General features: G+C 44.3%; 1 protein-coding gene across 1 annotated transcript; it reads left to right on the top strand.

Moving 5' to 3' along the window:
* Positions 1–2,697: 2,697 nt before the first annotated feature.
* Positions 2,698–18,522, top strand: c1ql1l2 (complement component 1, q subcomponent-like 1-like 2). The gene is made up of 2 exons (XM_069674167.1): positions 2,698–3,381; positions 16,693–18,522. The coding sequence occupies exons 1-2, from the start codon at positions 2,773–2,775 to the stop codon at positions 16,870–16,872; spliced, it is 789 nt and encodes a 262-aa protein (XP_069530268.1). The 5' UTR covers positions 2,698–2,772; the 3' UTR covers positions 16,873–18,522.
* Positions 18,523–19,423: the final 901 nt, after the last annotated feature.

Here is a 19,423-nt window from a genome sequence, read left to right as displayed (position 1 = left end):
AACAAATCAAACAAAACAAACCATCGTCCCTGACACAAAGCTCAGCTGTCACGGCAGTTGCCTCCGTCTCCTCGTTGTACCTCTTTCTGCCTCTCGTTTTCTTGTCTCCCCATCCTTCTCATCTTGCTTTCATCGCTATCATGCTCTGTTTGTCCTCTCTGGTGTGCATTGATCTCTCTGGTTCACAGATTTAGAGATTTGGGGCACAATGATCTGACTGGCAGTTACAGCCGGCAGGTGTGAAGAACAAACAATGCCCCCCTAAACAAACCCAAAAACCAATTTAGGGCTTGTGTGCTTCCTTATATAGGCAAACTTCATGTCTGATATGAGGAATAAACTAAACAGGCAAATATGCATTGGAGGCGCACCTGGTGTGCTAGTTATTTGGGAATGTCTAACAGACTCTGCTCGGTGATAAATTAGACGCCCAACTGGTGATGCCATAAGTTTGCATCTGAAGTTTAATGATGATGAAGAGAGAAATGCAGCAAAATAACTGGTGATATGTCAAGTGTTGTGGTGACAAATGGTCAGGCATCCTGCTCATTAATCCATCTCAATCCGTCACATGACACCGGTCCAGCTCACGCACATACTGTCCCATGGAAGCCAGGAGGAAGCCACCATGTGAGTCTGCAGACTTTCATTCCAAGCGACATTCACTGACTAACACAAGTTTGAATCAGAGGATGAACTGATCACATGGCGGACTGAAAAAACAACAGGCTCTTGGAGCCTGAAGGCATCATCGCACATTAAACCAAATGTTCGTGTCGTGGCACAAAAGGCCGAAGAAAAGACAGAACGGAAGAAGTAAACTTTAAACGCTTTCACATGTCGACAGTCAAATCTAAAAACATATATTTTCTTATGATTTCAACATGAGCAAGCAGCACCACATACTTTCTCTTTAGACACGATTTCAACAGACTGAATAAAACTGATCATTTAGATTTCTGTGACCTTGAAGCGCACATCACTGGATTGTGTGGTGTACAGCTACCAGCTGTATTGGCCTCAGTTTTGTGATTCCACGCCAGGGATATCAGAGCATAAAAACGCCCGCCTCTGCTGTTTTAACATCGCCTCTGTGAGGCTGACGCTTGACATGAATACTTTCCCACCAATTGGCACTTCACATGGACGTGAACATGCCGTATTCTCTCCATCCAAGTTGATATATTTGTCAGAGTTGTGTTCTGAACTGTATTAGACCCAAAAACACAAAGACTTCTCCTCAAACACAACACATATTTCACACGACGACTGTGTTTGTTTCCATTTACGGACTTTGTCATTTGCTTTCTTGCTCCACCATTCATCACTCTATGGGATGAAAATGTCAAACAAATGACATCACTCCTGCATATAGATTTTTTTCTCCCAACCAGGAGCTTTAATTTGATAAAACCTGTGAAATCAATACCTAAAAAAGACGCCAATAAGAAAGAGTGTCGGCGCATTCAGGAGGAGAAACAGGGTTATTGACACGGGGGGAGGCGGAGAGGGGGAAAATAACAGTCAATGTTGGTGAACCCTGACGGGAGGAGGGATCTGCTGCTAAAAAAAAAAGTTGTCCTCTGTGACGTGACTTCAAAGAAAGTTTTCTGCATGTGTGGCTGCATGTTTAATCTATATAATACAGCTCAAGCTGTTACATGAGTTAATTCTTGGCTTTAACTTTTGTAATTAGCACCTTTTTTTTAATGTATTTGAGAAGCTGTTAGCGTTTCCTGGCAGAGAAAATTTAAGTGTTTTCTTGTGTCTGTGCACATATATACATGAATCTCTAGAACCCACCTCCAGGAAAAAAAAAAAAAAAAAAAAGGTTGTCTTTGCACAGCTCCATCTTTATTTTTAGAGGCTGGATGCTGATAAGAGAGGAGAGAAAGCAAGGGAGTGAGAAACAGCATCAAAAGTGGGGGGAACGGAGGGAGAGCGAGGAGGGGAGGAAAGAGAGGGATGACAGAGGGGGGAGCGAGGTGGTCGGGGGGTGGGGGGGTGGGGGGGTCGTGTTGGTTCCTCGGCAGGTTCGGGAGAGTGGTAAAAAGAAATGTGATGAGAGTCCTTCCTCTGAGTGAGCCGGAGAGAGAGAGAGACGAGGGGACGCTACCACACCAACCTCTCACTCCTCCATGGGGGAGCAGAGGGGAGGAGGAGGAGGAGGAGAAGGGGAGGGAGGAGGAGGAAGGGGGGCTCCGCTGCTCCTGCCGTATAAAAAGCCAAGCCTGAGAATCCGGCACCACAAACTCACCACACATACACACACACACACACACACACACACATACACGCACACACAGATCCAGTGGCTGCTCTGTATCTCTCACACTCACCCACTCTCCTCATCTTCTCTCTCTCTCTCTCTCTCTCTCTCTCTGTCTCTCACTCCGCTCCTCTGGGCTCTGCATCCTTGTTGCTTCTTCTCACAAGTCAGATTGTGTTTGTAAGTACGAGCTGGATGTCTTCCTCTGTATGCTTGGCTTTCATTAGCTCTCCATGCATGTGTGAGTGACTGCTTGCCTTCTTCAGTGTGACTGGGCAGAGCAGCGAGGAGGATCAAGTGTATGTGGGTCTTTGTCTCGTCCTCACACACTTGCCGGTCCTCTTGCAACTCTTCTCGGGATCTGTGGGTCCCTTTCCTCGGTGACAGGCTCCCCACACCCAGCAGTCACCATTTCCGCCCCCGGGAGACCCACGCTGGCAGCGCAGCCCCTTCCCCGACTCAGCATCGGGAGGAAGACCCTGGTGGCGGCTGCCGTAGGGGTTATGCTGGTCCTGGTGCTGGTGGTCCTCATCCCGGTGCTCGTCAGCTCTGTGGGAACAGACGCCAGCCATTATGAGATGCTGGGCACCTGTCGGATGGTGTGCGACCCCTACCTGAACAAGGGCACCCCCCCTAGCAGCACCAGCTCCACGGGGCTCCAGGCTGAGGCGGAGGCGCTGAGTGACCACAGCAATGTGCTTCCACCTTCCACCTTACTGCAGGGCCCACAGGGGAAGCCCGGCAGGCCAGGCAAGCCAGGACCCCCGGGACCGCCGGGAGAACCAGGGCCACCAGGACCAGCGGGGCCTCCTGGTGACAGAGGGGATCAGGGGAGGACTGGGATTTTGGGTCTGGGGGGGAATGGAGCTATCAGCACGGCCACCTACAGCACGGTGCCTCGCGTGGCCTTCTATGCAGGGCTTAAGAACCCCCACGAAGGCTACGAGATCCTCAAGTTTGACGACGTGGTCACCAACCTGGGCAACAACTATGATGGCATCTCGGGCAAGTTCATCTGCAGCATCCCGGGCACATACTTCTTCATCTACCACGTGCTGATGAGAGGAGGGGACGGCACCAGCATGTGGGCAGACCTCTGCAAAAACGGCCAGGTGAGAGCGTTGAAACTTTTCTTAACTTTCCTCTCCTCAGTGGAAACACTCCTCTGATCTTCTCCTCCTCTCTGCTCCTCTCTGGAGGTCTCTCTCTCAGAACCCCTCAGTCTGATCTTTTCTTTAAGCCAGTGATTCTAAAAAGTGACATTGTGAGGCACAAGCTCGCGCATCTGCCGTGCGCCTCCAGAGCCCAGAGCGCACAGCTGTGGCACCCGGCGCGCCTGGAGATAAAGACGTGTTGACTGGTGGCAGTCCGCGTCCCCCTCTGCGCGTGATGAGTCCTGACTTTGCCCGGCATCCAAAGGACGGTCACAGTTTGGGCTGAACGGGGAGGGCGCGCGCGCGCCGATCTTTCTGCCTTTACACTATTAAAATTCGGAAACGATGCGCTTTTATGTTTGTTTGTTTTTAATATCCGGAGGAATTAAATGTCAGAGTGTGGCTGAGTTTGGGCATTTAGATTATTTTGGAGTAATAAGGAGAGTTGGAGTCGATGTGGTTATATTGAAACAATTATTTTTATTATTACTTTTATTTATATTATAAAAAAACTGTGCACACCTTCCGTTTCTGTTACCACAAATCACCCGCGCTACTTTTTATACTATTTACGTGCGCTTTGGTGTCATGTCTGCGCTGTAAATGTAAAAAAGGGAGGGAAAAATATAAATAAAAAAATCTGTAATATTCGGACCATACCGTTAATGCAAGCCCACCGGATGATGCTGTCTGTCCGCGGCTGCACCCCTCTGCGTGTTAAACGCGTTAGGACATCTAGGTGTTCTATTCTCGGCTTCTTTGATGTATCGTTTTAATGGGGCTTTAATTTCATTTCGCGCCCCGGAGGGTCTTCTCAGGTCGGTTAATGTGTGCCGGTGGAGTTCGCAGCCTTCCGATCAGCCGTCAGATCGCTTCTCCTCAAAGTGGCTCCCAAAAACGCTTTGCGTGTAAAAAAAAGAAGGATGATACACAAGCCTCCGGTTATTGCTCTTATTTTCTGCTGTTATGTTTATTTTGTTGCCACTTTCATGACTAACGTGGAAAAGTTGCATTTAGCAGTGTAAATAAAGCAAAGAATCAGCAAAGAAGCGATGATACAGTGGGGAGCTTTCACTTTGGATCCTGCAAAATTATTTACATTTTAATACTTATGGAGTCAGATCCTGTGTTAAAGTGAAAAAGGCCTTTATGTTTAAAATAAACTGAGAGTTGAGGCTCTGCCGGCTTTGCTTCTCACACATGGTCTATTTCTCTCATGTAAAACATGAAGCTTCCCAGCCTCAGCTGCTCTTTATTTCTTGCCAAAATCATCTCTGAACTCAAAATGAATTACACATGATGACACAGTCTTTTCATGACTGTGCTGCTGGTGACAGACTTTATTTTTACCGCTCTAAATCACAACAAAAATACAGTCTAGACCTGCTTTTTTATCCTGGCGTAACTTGTGTAATGATTTGGTGCTATATAAACACAAAGTGATAGATTGATTGAGATCTCACTCACCACATGTCACAGGAAATGCATTATTTATTGTCTGTTTCATGAGGATTTAGAGTGTCTGATTCCCCATCATCAGCTTTGTGCACTGACATGAGATTAATAATAAATTAAAGTAAAAAAATCCAGAAAATCTGATCCTCTGCGCGGCCCTGCGGCCTCTCTCACCTCTTTCACAGCAGCTGGATGGGTTCATTTTTGCTACGTTTTCTTTTACTCAAGTTTTTTTCTAACTTTAACGTAAAAAAAAAAAGTCATGTTAGTTAATGAATACAGCGAGATGAAAGCATACAGCTGTTGGGGTCTTAGAGAAAAAGTGCTGAGACAATGATTTGTTGCTTGGAGACAGCTCTGTGAACCTGCAGTCTCACCAATGCAGCTAGAGGTTAATTTTTCCCCTCGCCAAGTTCACACCCGGCAAGAAAGAGAATATCAGCAATCACATTCTATATATAATGTCTCACTCAACAGTAATGTTTATGGGTGGGCGGGAAAGCATTGATATATAATTGGGGAAGAGGAACATATGTTCCTATAAAACGCCTTCTGTTCCCGCTCCATTGTGCTCCCAAGAGGAGGGTGTGGAGGTACTTAAGTTAGACGCACAGTGTTCCTCTCCAGAGACCTGCGTAATGTTTATAAAGTGGTAACTGCTTCCTCTGTCCTATGCACAGCTTTTGCATAAACATGCACTCCTCTCGCTGTGGTGTTTATTAGCTTTGTGTACTTGGCTGATGAACAAGGCCCCAGAGCCTCGGTCGGTGTAAATGACTGTGAATGGTTATAAATGTTGGGCAAACTTATGCTACATCATTGATGAAGTGCTGAGAGTCAAACTGATGCTGCTACAGCCACACTGGTGCTTTACTCAGCTCATTAAGGCTGCAAAAAGCTACACAGTGCACCGGGACAGGGGAGGCCAGGGGATTGCAGACAATACTAGTATTTTATCATCTTTTGGCTTTAGGAGATCGGCGGGTTTCCAGGCCCCGCAGTGCCGCAGCACGCCAGCATTTTGCTCCTCCCACTCCAGGGATTCTTACAAGCTGCGTATAACACCAACATCTATGGTTACTCTATTTCTACCCCGTATTTTTCCATTTCCTTTCTTCATATGACAGAAGTAGAATCCCAACGCTGTCCCCAGGACTTTGACACTTTCAAGCCAGACAAAAAAGTGAGCTTCCGGGTAAACAAACAAACAAGAAATCTATTTTCAGCTCAGCACACTTTATCCGCTCTCCAAGTTCCTCTCCGCTCACTCTTTGGGCTTCGTCATTGCCTGTTCTCTTTCCTGCGTGCCAAATATTCCAACCAATCCGTACGTCTCCAGTGAATCAATGCTTTGCTTTAATACGTCTTGGACGGGTCCCGAAAGACACAGCAAAGACAATGAAGACAAATTCATTGGACGAGGCAGAAAGGGGAGAAAAGACATAGTTATTGTGCTATTGTGCCATCGTGTCTATTTAATTGTAATTACAGAGCTTGAACCAGATCCAGAGAGTGTTTGCGCCTCTCCTCTCCGTTCCCTTCTTAATATTGTTATTAATCCAGCAAAACCGTTTCAGAGTTAATTAAAAGCAATGACTTCAGCGTCAGTCTCTCAAGAGGACCATAGTGAATAATCACTCTGTCTCCTCCTTTAATAAGCTTCAACGTCCTTCGTGCACATGCCTCTTCCCCAGCAATTACCGCTGCAGTCTCCCGCTCACACACACACACACACACACAAGCTCGCACACGCGCATGCTTGCCACCCTCACACCCAGCCCCACCCTCCCAGCCCACCCCAACTGTGCTCTGCCCTCCATCTCTCCTCTATGTCAGGCCTGCAGGAGCTCACTTTTCCAAAGGAGCACAAAGTTTTCAGCTTAAAGGGAAAAAAAAACAAACAGAAAAAGTCACTTACTTTGCGGTGAATCGATTTGCTAACACACAAAGCCATCAATACTCTTCATTTTTCTCAAGTGATGCATTGCACGATGACAAGTTAAAGCATAGAGATATTTTTTTGTGTTGCTGAAGTTCAGCCGTTTGTCTTTCCCCTGTTAAACCCGTCCTGTCGCCCGCGCATCCAGGTGAAATCCGCGCTTTGTGTTTAGCATGCGGTGTCAATCCCAACATTAAACACGGGAGCTGAGCCATCTGGATGAGGGTCTGCTCTGTTTGATTTGGTTATTGACATACTTTAAGCTTCACAGGAAGGTGTGAATAACAAAGAGAGATGCCATTCGATAGCTGCTCACTCAGGGTGGGCTGTGCTCTTTATTGATTTTTAACACGGTAAAGATGGCAGATTTTTGGGGTTTATTAGCCCAAAATTTAAAGAAAAAAAAATGAGCGTGACCCTCGCAGGCACTGAAGATAGGAGTTATTCACACTCTGATACAGCAATACTTGGACTTGATTGATTTTAACATTCTGGGAATGTTCAGACCTGCTATTCTTCATCGTGGTCTGCCTCAGCACTGAGAGGCCTCTGTGTGTGTGCCGGGTGTAACAGAGAGACTCTGTCTCAAACAGACAGACCGGGTTTGAGAGAGCCACCCTCAGTCCCTCGGCCTCTTGGTATTGATCCCCTTATGCGTATGTGTGAATGCATGTGCGTCTTCATTCTGACAGAGCCAATGCTTCCTGTGTGATGTATACCATGGCATTTCTTCTATAATCAGCCGGCGAGGTGGTGGAGGCGGACCTTTGGCCTTGATCTGCTGTGTAATTGGACATTGGATTTGACACTCTGCCGAGTGGAACATTAGAGCTGCTCTAATTAGGTGCGAGGGCTATCAAACCGAGATTGGCCCATGTTGTTAGGAAATACCACACAGATTGGAAATGTCAAGATGACATCAGGCCGTCATCTGCAACCAGAGGAGAGAAAATCTATCATTTATTTGTGAAGTTTCAAAACTTACTCGAGAGCTGCCCACTACTTTTTTTTAAAACATTTTACAGCCAGAGCTTCAAATAGAAGCCATTAGAGCCCCGGAGTGGACGCACACTCTCCCCCCGCTGGCATCTCAGATTAAGTAGCTCATGAAATGCTGCTATAATGTCTCGTGTTTAGTGAGAGCAAAAACATACGGTCTAAAATAGGCTGTATTGTCTCCTGTGGCCGCCTGACTCAAGGATGCTATGGTGTTGACTCACAAGGCTTCTTCATTATAATGAGGGCCATATGGGAGATAGACAAGTGCCCCTGGCCCTCTTATGCAAACATCCCTCTCGCCGCCTCTCCCCACGCCCCTGACATTTAGCCGTCCAAAAGATTCAGTTCTCAGTGATATCCACAATTATCCTCTACCTCTTCACGGGAAAGTCAATGGCTTTAAATGACTCACAGTCTGCGACATAACTCAACGTGCTTAACACCTCCTGGCCCCCCTCCCTAAAATGAATATGGGAAAGACATCAAAAATCACCCCAGTGACAGAGCAGGAATCTGCTACTGTATGAAAAAGACATTCTGCCTCTCCTCTGTCATTTTAGTCTGGTATTTCGTTTCATGATTAAAGTAAAAAGGAGAAATCAGCGTGCCTCAGGGTTACTAGGAAGCACTCTGGAAAAAAGAACAGGCTTTGTAGAAGTAAAGATTGAACATTTTGCTCCTTTAAGTGTCTTTGCAGACAATGCTGCAGGCCGTGATTGTGCTTTTGGTGTTGCTGCTGGAGGCGCACAGTGCTGTGGATCTCAGTAATTAACTGAGCGTGATGAGTTGCACACAAGGAAGAAAGAAGCAGCTGGATTGCGGGTCAAAGTTGACGCCTCTTTTCTCCCACCACCTCGCCTCGACAAGCTTCTTTCGCTGCCCCTGATTTCGTCCCCTTTGTTGCCCCTGCTGGATTGTATTACTCTTATTTTGGCCTCTTGACGGCTTCTACAGTATCTGGATCGGAAGCGACACCTGGCTCACCTTTAGCATTAATGCAAGGATTTTCATAAACAGCGATAGGTCTGTGCTGTTTCAAAGCCAGCTGAGCAGGTACAAAGAGAACAGCTGGTGGAATTAATTCAGGAGTTTTGACAGATGGCAAATCTCCTGTTACCATTTCATTCCTCTTATCATGGTTTCAGTCAGGTTCCTCTGACAAATAAACCTGTAACACACAGGAGACATGACGCTTCCTGACACTACAATACTCGCTCAACCCCTCTCGTGGTTTCCTGTTCTTATTTTCCCTGTAAAAAGCAGTTTATGTGTATATGTGGGCACCTGGATGTCTCGCCTTTAGTCTGCGTCTGTTTGTATGTGTGCTGCAGCGAAATTTTGGACCGGGCTCAATAGCAGTGGCAAGCTATCTAAGCTGCTATTAAGAATGCGGTTCACGGCTGGAATGTTCAAACACAATTAGACGACAGCACACTTTGTTTTAAGGAGGACCAATAGACCCGCTGATCCAAAATAGAGGCTCAACATCAAGTCAACAAATCCCTGTCAGAGAGGCCGTGAGACATGTCCTTGTCACAGTGACAGAGCCTCAGTGAGATCAGCGTCTCAGTGAGACACAAGAGATAAAACTTCAAAACTTTGTCATGATTCTATAAAGCAGCATTTTCTTACACTTTTAAGACACTCTGCGCAATACAGCTGCTGGTTAAGCAACATCACACTCGTGGTTGTGCTGTTGTACTCAAAGGCACATGGCAGCAGGCAGAGTGCGGCTGCTGAGCACAGCTGTGCTGACATCCAGTGTAACAGCACGACCTCAAGTGATAGCGATATTGCTTTTATACAACATATCTACTCGTAGAATTACTTATAAGCAACAACTGATTCGTTTTTTTTTCATTTTATTATGTACACAATGAATTCAGCAACCTGACTGGAACTGGACTGTTTCCAGGCAATGTTTTCCTGAACTCTTGCTACATTGTGTGTGTCTGCATGTTTCAGCTGACCAGCTAATTTGTTGTATGTACATTTATCTGTACCTATCCAGTGAAAACAGTCTGTTGACAGTTGCTTCTGGTTTGATTCCAAGGTCTGGACATAGACCATTTGCTGTAAGATATATATGCTGTACTCAGAACCCCTGAATCTGTTTGATAAATATAATTAAAGGCCTAGTGCTCCTATGCTGTATATCAGCACTCTTACTGCCTATTATCCAATCAAATTACAAGGTCGGAACTACCATAAAATGCGGTGTTTAAGACGCACTTTTAATACATTTTTTATACCAGTATAAAATGCAGAGAGAGGTATGTTATTGTGTTACGGTATTTTACCCAGACGATGGCGCTATCCGTTTGTTAAGTGGTGGCGTCTAATCTCCACATTAAACTGTTTCCGGGTCCAAGCCGCTACAACGCCTCCTATTTACAATATGCCGCAGTGCTGCGAGAAAAACTAACTTGACTGTTGCTAACGCTTCAGCACAGACATGCACCTTCATCATCGCCATTGCAGCCTCCACCCTCACAACAATCAATGTTACCATAGGCCGCCAGCTACCGCTAGCTAGAGCATCGGTAGGTAGCAGGATTGCGAACTTGATGTAGCGAAAACAGATGGTAGGCTGTAATTTGTGTGTGTTTTGAATAAAATAAATGAAAAAAGTGTTGAAATAACTTGTATACATGTTTTTATTAATAGTTATAGAAAACCTATTTCCCCAAATATACCCCATAAACCGACTGCGTCTTATATTCTGGTGCTTATATTCTGGATTTTACGGTAATTGTTGTATAAATTAAAATAATGTAAAATGCTTTATCTATAGAGGCTGACAGTAAAAGTTATACCACCTTATTAATTAGCAGTTAGGATGTTAAATGTGCCATAAATACATCTCAGAGTCTTCACATAAACAGCATCATTATTATTCATAACTGTGATGTTAATATTCACAGTTATATAGTGCACAAGTTAAGAGAAACCACACTTCACATCCAGGCACGCATTATCTATTAAGCCCAAGCACCGAATGGAATTTTCTGCAGTCAGAATATTATTCAATCAAAGCCATCAAGTTGACGAAGTGACGGATGCGAACACGCACGAGCAGCCACGAGGAAGACAACGTCGCACGACACCTCATTTAGCATCGCTGGAGACGGCGCTCACAGCCTCATGCTTTGTTTGTCTTGTCAAACTTCCTCTACATATTCGGTGTCAAGGTCACGCACTGCCAGTTGGCTGTTTGTCCTGCTCATCTCTCGCTACACATCTGCCATTCCCAGGAATTGAACCTCTGGCTCATATCTCCTAACAAGTTTCTTGTGTGCACTGGAGACAAAGAAAAAATAAAGGGAAAATAGCTCCAACACGAGCTCCCTGATCATTATTTCAAAAACAGTGAGAGGTTTTATTCATGCGTGCTTATCATTGGAAGCAAACGGAGGAGGCCTAGACTGCGGCAGTTAGTCTCAGAAGGGGATAAAAACCATTAGAGCAGAGAAACAAAACAAAACAAAAATATCATTGTGGAAGAACTAGAAGGATTTCTGGGAAATTTGCTTTCACCAGGGCTTTGCTCATGCTCTGTCTGCTGAAGAAAAAAGGTTATATTTGGTTTTATTTGTCTTTCTCCCTCCTCCAAAAAAAAACATCAATCGAGCGCTGAAGACGTCCTAAATTTAGCTCCTTAAAGAGCAAACGAAGAGAATAATTTAAGCTATATTACACATCTGTGACTTTGCCAGAGGTTCCCGGGTTCTGTGTGAACACAGAGAGCAAATATTTTGATAAAGTTTCATTAAATCCCAGCTGACAAATCCTCCTGAGCCCTCGTCACCCTCTCCCGCACCAACCCGGAGCGCGAACCCTCTAATAGGATGTTGTTGACTTTGCACGCTCAGGGCACATCATATCATATTAATATGCACTGGACGCTGGCATCTCGCAGTCAGAACAGGAGGCTTTGTTTGCACATCGATATGAGCTGCGCTAGATTTAATCAAGAGGATAAACAATAAAAAAACGGAGGAATATTCCATATATTACTCCTGTATCTTAAAACCTCTCTTCGGAATTTCATTATCCAGATTAGCCTTCGCAGCAGTGGCACATGTCAACGTGACTTTGTGTTTGAGTTTGAGACAGTTTGATTTGAAAGATGTTGCTCTTTCTGCAGCCAGAGGAAGGACATTAGGACTGAAATGTTGCTCTAAATAAAATAAGAGTTTTGCCCATGCTTGACATTCTTTTCTATTCACCTTAGAAAAGTTTTGTTTTTCTCTTTTCTTATTTTACCTTCAATTACAAAATGAGCCTTTTTTTCCTATCATTGATGAACAATGTTGTTAAGAGAGCTGAAGAAGTGTCAACCTTGCTCCTCTCGGCTCCATAATTCAATGCACTGAGCTGAAGAACATTTCTCTCTTTGAAAATCATTCAGAGAATTGAGCGTTGGATCGATTGCATGAGGAAAGAAATATTGTCCAATGTTTAAAAGCCCACTCAGACACACAGAGAGAGAGGCACACACACAAAAAGACAAGCGGAAAGTTAGTAATATTCAACATTTTGTAGAGAAATGTCTTTAATTTAATGTTAAATAATACATAATTGGTTGTATAAAAAGAGGAAGATTGTGGCAGCATTTTCAAAGCTGATTTCTGGTTGATTTTAGCAGAACTGTTGTGAAGAGATGTTGTATAATGCCATGTTACCAACACACTGTAGCACGCAGCGTGCTTTGGCCAGGTTCAAATTAAGGTGTCACAGATATGGCACCTTACCACTTAACTGCTTTTACAGTAGTGTTGCAGGTAGACTCAGCGTAGCCTCTCGTGTGCGTCTGTCTGTGTGTCATTGTGCTGCTCGGAGGAGAAGCACTTAAGACGTTTTCATGCTTCTTTTCAGGAATCTCGTGGTTGCTTTCTATCACAGCCTTTTAACTCCTTCTAACTTGTCCCATTCATAGGGTGAAAAAAAATAATTTGCTTAAATAACACAAACTGTTTTTCTCTCCTATCACGAGCTGTAAACGAAATATCCACTGCATGAAAGCTTTACATTTGTACGCCTCTGCAGAAACTCTGCCGACTTTAATGTGCGAGCTGTTTAAAATCAACAGAGGACGAGCTGATCGCTTTTGTGGCTGAAAAGACAAAAGGAAGAACAAAGTCATCGTAAACGACACAAATCTGAACACAGTAATTGACTGAGGAGTCACTACTGGGAATAAAAACCAAAATAACAGCAACAAAAAGGATAAAAACATACTAACAAACAAGGAAAACTAAGAACAAACACTGAAATCTTTAAATAACTGATTTAAATGTCACAAAAAATAAACATAATTTATAAAATATCTCAAATGTGAAGAGAAGCTGCTCCAGCTCCCTTTAAGGTTTGGCTGCACTGATAGTTTCTGTGCATGAGATCTCTCCTCACACTTGTCAATATGCCTGTTGTGTGTCCTCTTTAAATAGGCCAACTAATTATTGGGCACCCTCTCTGCTGCCTGTTGGGCCAGCTTGTCCCCACCAGCTCGAAACCCCCCGATTTAAAGCTGTGTGCATAAATATGGAGCCGAGGTGAGGGCCAGGGTGGGCTTTGGAGACCTGATAATGATCCACAAAGAAAACACTCCAAATGCACGTAAAATATTGATTGGATGCGACCTCACTGACCAGACTTGAGTGTCTAATTGGCTTATTTAACCAGTGGCTACTTTAAAGGATGTACAGTACTTTCCTTTTTCATCTCAGGAGAAAATAATGATCTTTTGGTTCGATTTGATTCTTTTCAAGTTGGGACTGAGGCAGCTCTGCTTGTTAGTGACTGTTTAACAAAAGTCAGGTACTTTTGTAGACTGCAGAATTTGGAGAAGAGCACATTTTTACTGTTACCTTTTGTACTCCGACCAGCTTATTAGACTTGAAGGGCCAGTTCGTGGATTTTCAACCTCAACATTTTTAGACAATCGGTATATTCTTGTCGTATTTCAGATTCTGTACATTTTTGAGCCATTGTCTGCAGTGAAATGGTAATATTTTACTCCAGCGTCTCTCGCTGGACAGTTCCTTTCAGAGGGAGGGGCGTAATGCACGCTGGGTGTTGTAGGAATGTAGAATAGGCGAAACCACGAGCTGTTTGTACAACTTTCTCCACAGCTATGGCGCCAATTTCAAATATTGTTGCTTCTATCGATTACAGTGAACACCAGCTTTGACTGACAGTGGCTTTTTCCAGGGGCGAATCGCTCCTTTGAAATGAAGCTATGCCTTTATGGTTAATGTACCAACTTCTTTAAGTTTAGCTCTGACTCCTTTGATGACATCATTATCTGCAGTTTAGGACCTGCAGAGGTAATGATGCTCTGCTAGATCTGGATTGAGGCGAGCTTCACTTGTTGCTTATTTGGGGGGTTTGTATCTTCAGTCTGGTCTGGTCAATTCATGCACCTGAAGATCAAGTGAATGACCTGAACCCCTTAGTTGTCTGTATGTTTATGGTCTATTAACAGGTCTTGGGGAGTACTACTTCATATGGGGAAAACTTGTGTAGGGCCTGTTGGGGCTCCAGAACAGTCACTTGAGTCAGCATTGGTTGGGGGTTGAAGACCATTAGTTTTATATCTGGGGTTGAGGAGTTACAAATAAGTAGTTGCTCTGATCTCTTCTTTAGTGTAGTTGGTTGAGGCTACATTAGCGACGTCTGGCATACAAACCCAGATATGTAACTGAAGTGTTGGTGGCTGAGTTGCATTGTGGGTAACGCAGGCACTGGATTTCAACAAGGAGAGAGGATGCATGCTGATAACTCTCGTTCTGCAGAAAAGATGCTGCATGCACTGCTGAATCAGTGGAGCCCGCTTTTAATTTAAAATGTAATGTGCTGGAATTCGGAGCCAAACAACAGAAAACACCGTATCCCAGCAGACCGCACTGTACAGAATAAGGTTTATGACTGTTGTGCAGGATCACATTTAATTAGTCCTGTTGGCTCTGCACACAAAGGCACACGCTGCATGCTGGCAACATCCAGTCTATGACCTTCACTGTATGTCACTGCTGCTTTCTGCTACAGTCACTCTCCTTATGTTTCATCTTTATTCTTTTTGGCAAACACAAGGCTTAAAACTTTTAGATGTCCTGTAAATTCAGAGCATTTTGAGGCAGTTATTCCTACCGATAAAGTACACAATTAGTCTCTCTGTCTCGCACACACAAGCACACACACACACACCCGCGCGCACGCACTGATGCTTGAAAACACTGCTATTGTTTCAGCGCCCATTTGGCACAGCAGCTACACTTTCCTCCCCAGAGAGGGAGAGCATGTTTGTGCTGGAGGTCTTAATTAGCCAGGACAGGTTATTTAGAAACAGTTCCAAATGTCCTATAGCCAGACTGGCAGAGTACACATGTACACACACACACACATGGACACACACGCAGCAAGGCAATATAAAAATACCCGGTATGAGTTTCCCTGACTTTAAATCTAAATGTTTAATATGATGCAAACTCATTCGATGACTCACTGCCACTCCTCTTATTTTTAAAGTATTTCCTCCACAATGAGAGACCCAAAGAGACTTTCCCTCCTTTGTTTCAAGGTTAAAGGTCAGGTCTTCTGTGGAGGACCACTGATCTGATTGAAACCATTAATCTGCTTGACAGAAGGCCCGAGGTTTGACCGACCCTCTGGCTGCTCCTGCAGGTTTAACATCAATATGAACTGTTTGTGTCAAAACTAGCATTTAAAAGATTTACTGAAAACCTGCGCTTTTATTTTGGAATTTCATAAATGATCCGGTCTGCTTCTGTGCAACAGTTTTCTTTATTCTCTTGTGATTTATCGGATAGCTGTGCCCCTTCTTTCCCTCTGCAAAGATGTAACAGCATTTTTATGTTTTAGATCAGTGGTCCTCAAAGTGGGGTCCTAGGACTCGGGGGTCCGCGAACCATTGCCCGCAAAATAATTATAACAAATTTCTGATAAATTATAAAACTGGGGTGTACCATTAAAAACTGCATGTCTACAGATGAGGACCATTTGCACCAATGAAACAAGCATATTGTGTCCATTACTCCTGCCCACATTAGCTCTGGACCAATAGAAACTGACATGAGCGTGACACATCACGTCAATCTGTCATAAATCACTCAGGTCGCAGCGAACCGTTCCTGCGGCTGTCTTGCTGTTAATTGTCTGAAAGCTATTAGAATAAAATAACCCTCCTCTGTTTCATAGTATATAAGTGTTATTAGCATGATTCTAATTGAAATGTTTTTCTGTTTGTCTCTATGAAACAGGTCTGAAGTATTTAGGTTGATAAGTTTTAATTTACAAATAGCTGGCATCTAAGAGTGTAAATGGTAGTAAGCATATGCTTAATGGGTGTCACGATTATGAGGGGGCTCCTTGGAAAATGCTCTCCCCTGTAACTTTGAGCACTCCTGCATTAGATACATCGGTATCATTTCTTTGTTTGTTGTTAATTAGCAGAATATTAATTATGAATTAATATCCAACGATAATTAACTTTGCATCATGGAATTTTTTGCTAGACTAAATGAAGGCATGGCTCCAGAAATGTTCTTAAGGCTTCTTCATCATTGTAAAATAGATTAGCTCATAAACTCCTGTCCTTTCTTAAACAAGAAAACAATCTAATAACAAATCTGGCACTTATGTACTTCTATGCATTACCATTTTTATTAAAAAAAGCAGAGAATTGCGCAGACTTGAAGATATGGGAGTGCTTCATGTTTCTAGCTTCAGTGCAGATTTAAAGTAATAAGGAGCAAAAATACAGAATCTTTCCTTAAATGATTGAATGTAACATCCTTACATGTTGTGTAGCTAACAAGTCTACCTGTCTCCTACATGTTCCTCTGGTCTTCCAGGTCCGTGCCAGCGCCATCGCCCAAGATGCCGACCAGAACTACGACTACGCCTCCAACAGCGTCATCCTCCACCTGGACGCAGGAGACGAGGTTTACATCAAGCTGGACGGAGGCAAAGCCCACGGAGGCAACAACAACAAGTACAGCACCTTCTCTGGCTTCATCCTGTACGCAGACTGAGAACACACAGACACAGAGACAGTCAGACAGGAAAGGATTGAGAGGAAAAGTTGTACAACAATGGGAGGGGGAGGGGTGTGTGTTAAAAGCCGGAATGCTTTCTAGTTTTCCTAATTCTCTCCATCATCACGGACACCTCTGCTTCGTATCCATCAGCCGAGACGTCCGGGCTCTGTAGCCGAGCCTGGATGGTGACACACTGAGAGCGGTCGGGGCAGGAGGCACGGGAGGAGGTGTTTCTCTGCGACGTGTCAGACGCTCCTCGCTTTCTTTCAGTGTCTCTCCTCTGCAGCCCTGCTCCATTGCACAGAAATATCAACATGAAAAATGAAAAACCCTGCTAACGTGGATGACCTCACCTCGTCTCTCCACCGTGGCAACAGTCAGCTGTGCCGTCAGTGGACTTGATCGACTGAAACTCGTAGTGTTGTTCCGTGCAATTTTCCTTAGAGTGTGCTTTTATTTTGTAGACATGCATAATATTCTACACAAATGAGATTTAAAAAAAGAGAATATATTTGTCCCTTGTGAAGATTTCCTGTTTGACTGAGAGAAGATGTGATGTTTGTGATGCAGCTCAGAGATTTAACAGCTGGAAAAAGACATCTTTCAGCACTATTTCATGGCAGTGGGTGTTTTTTTTTCTTCATCGTTGGGTACAGCAGAGTTACTATATATTGTTCATGTGGAGAATAAAACATTCTGCACTGTACCTGACAAAGGAAACCTCTCATAGAGACAATACCCCTTTCCACACACCTCTTCACGCTGTTCACACACACACACACGCACACACACACACACAGTGTCCTGCTGCTGTTCGGATTAAAAGTAGAGTTCAAACCGTCTCTTCAATGTTCTAGTTTTATGTAGACACTCGACTCAGCACAAGCAGCCATGCGATGAGGCGAAACCTTCAAAATAAGAGATTCCTTTTGCTGCGCCGACCTTACGAGCCTTCTCGCAGCGTTAAACAAGTGGCTTCTGAAGGCGAGGGAGAGAACGAGTCAGAATTAAGGAGGGGGTGATTCGGCAGTTTGAGCTTCACTGGATGTCATCCACTCATTAGCGGCATCCTCACTGACACACAGGCATTAAGGTAATATTTACTCAACATGGCGGCCTGACAGCTTGCTCGAGAATGAAACTGATTGGGTGAGTGACTTGGTCTATCATGACTGCACGTGTGCGCGTGTGTGTATGTGTGGGTATGTGTGTCGTGTCTGCATTTTAGCATGTGCCGTGCCATAGCTACACCGTTCTTTTCCACAGTTCTTCTGTGCTACAGCCAATGAAAGATATTTTACTCAGCAGCCAATGAGATTGTGCTCTGTAGGGCGGCGAGCCTCTATAGATACGATGAGAAGAACAAACAGCTTGTAAATGAAATCTATGACATGTTTGTCTATCTTATCTTTTGGAATCGTTGAATACATTTAAATAATAAATGGGATTTTTTGAGTGACTTGTCTCGCGAGAGTTCTTGTATCCCAAATACGCTAATTAGAGGAAATGATGTGTTAAGGATGTGGTTTGCTCTGTGAGACTAACTAACTACAGTGTTTACAACAAGACTGCAAATGTGTGTTACTGTTTCTGTTTAAAAAAAGAGTTTTAACAATGGCCTGTCAGTGCAAACATTAAAAAAAGACCCAATCAGTGAGTCCCTCATCTCTCTTTTCTCTCAGAAATATAGACTTTATTTGGGCTGATGGGTACCCAGGGAGAGGAGTCTGTGTTTATGCTCCCTCCGTCCCATCTTAAAGTAATCCTTTGGAGATCTCTTCATCTGGAAAAGGTGCACTCCAGATAAATACCGTCCAACTTTAGCAACATCCACCAGCGGAGTAAAATGCAGTTTTTGAATGCTGATGAGTCCCTAAGGATATGCAGGCTATTTCTCAACCGGCAATCACAGCATCTTTTCACAGATTCTCATCAACTGAGCCATGATATACTAGCGAGGAAGTGTGGATGAGGGAAAAGACAGGGGGAGGAAAGATTGAGCGAGATAGAAGAGGAGCGGAATGTGCTTTGACAAAGACAGATGGAGACATGAGAGAAGGAGTAGGCCACGGAGAGAAGTAATGGGGAAGGGATAGATAGGGAGGGGAAAAGAAAGACAGACAGGAAGGAGAGAGGGGTACAGACTCGGGGTGGAGAGGGAGGAGGGCTGGATTGTTTTCAGGGTAGAGTGATTCCCTGTCGGAGCCGTGTGAGGTGTCAGGAGAGATTAGCAGGCGTGAAGCTGGAGGGGAGAGCTTGAGATAGCTCGGATTGGACAAGTGTCAGGGAGTGGACATTCCTCAGACCTGGCAGGAATGGGATGTGACACCGGCGGCTGTGTTGGTCCACACTGCTTTGCTCTTAAGGGAGCCAGTCAGCTATCTGTATCATTTTATTTACTTCCCTCCAGCTTATAACAGGATAATGCACGCTGGTCGGAATGAGACAGTTTGAGATTTTAATGGTGCAAAGACATTATTACTAAAGCGTCTTGCAGCTGCATTTGAGTGCTTGACGCCAGGTCAGATTTAATTGAAATTCTCTG

The sequence above is a fragment of the Semicossyphus pulcher genome, unplaced genomic scaffold, assembly GCF_022749685.1.
Source record: "Semicossyphus pulcher isolate SPU_LCO1_2020_fin unplaced genomic scaffold, fSemPul1.0.p SCAF_23, whole genome shotgun sequence".
NCBI lineage: Eukaryota > Metazoa > Chordata > Actinopteri > Labriformes > Labridae > Semicossyphus > Semicossyphus pulcher.
Note: the sequence above shows the minus strand (reverse complement) of the source record. Positions and strands in the feature narration are given on the sequence as shown.

Bases quoted from the DNA above. Each gene is read 5' to 3' on its own strand.
- c1ql1l2 (XM_069674167.1), top strand. From the start codon at position 2,773: ATGCTGGTCCTGGTGCTGGTGGTCCTCATCCCGGTGCTCGTCAGCTCT. The intron at 3,382-16,692 runs GTGAGAGCGTTG...CTGGTCTTCCAG, and splicing joins ACCTCTGCAAAAACGGCCAG to GTCCGTGCCAGCGCCATCGC.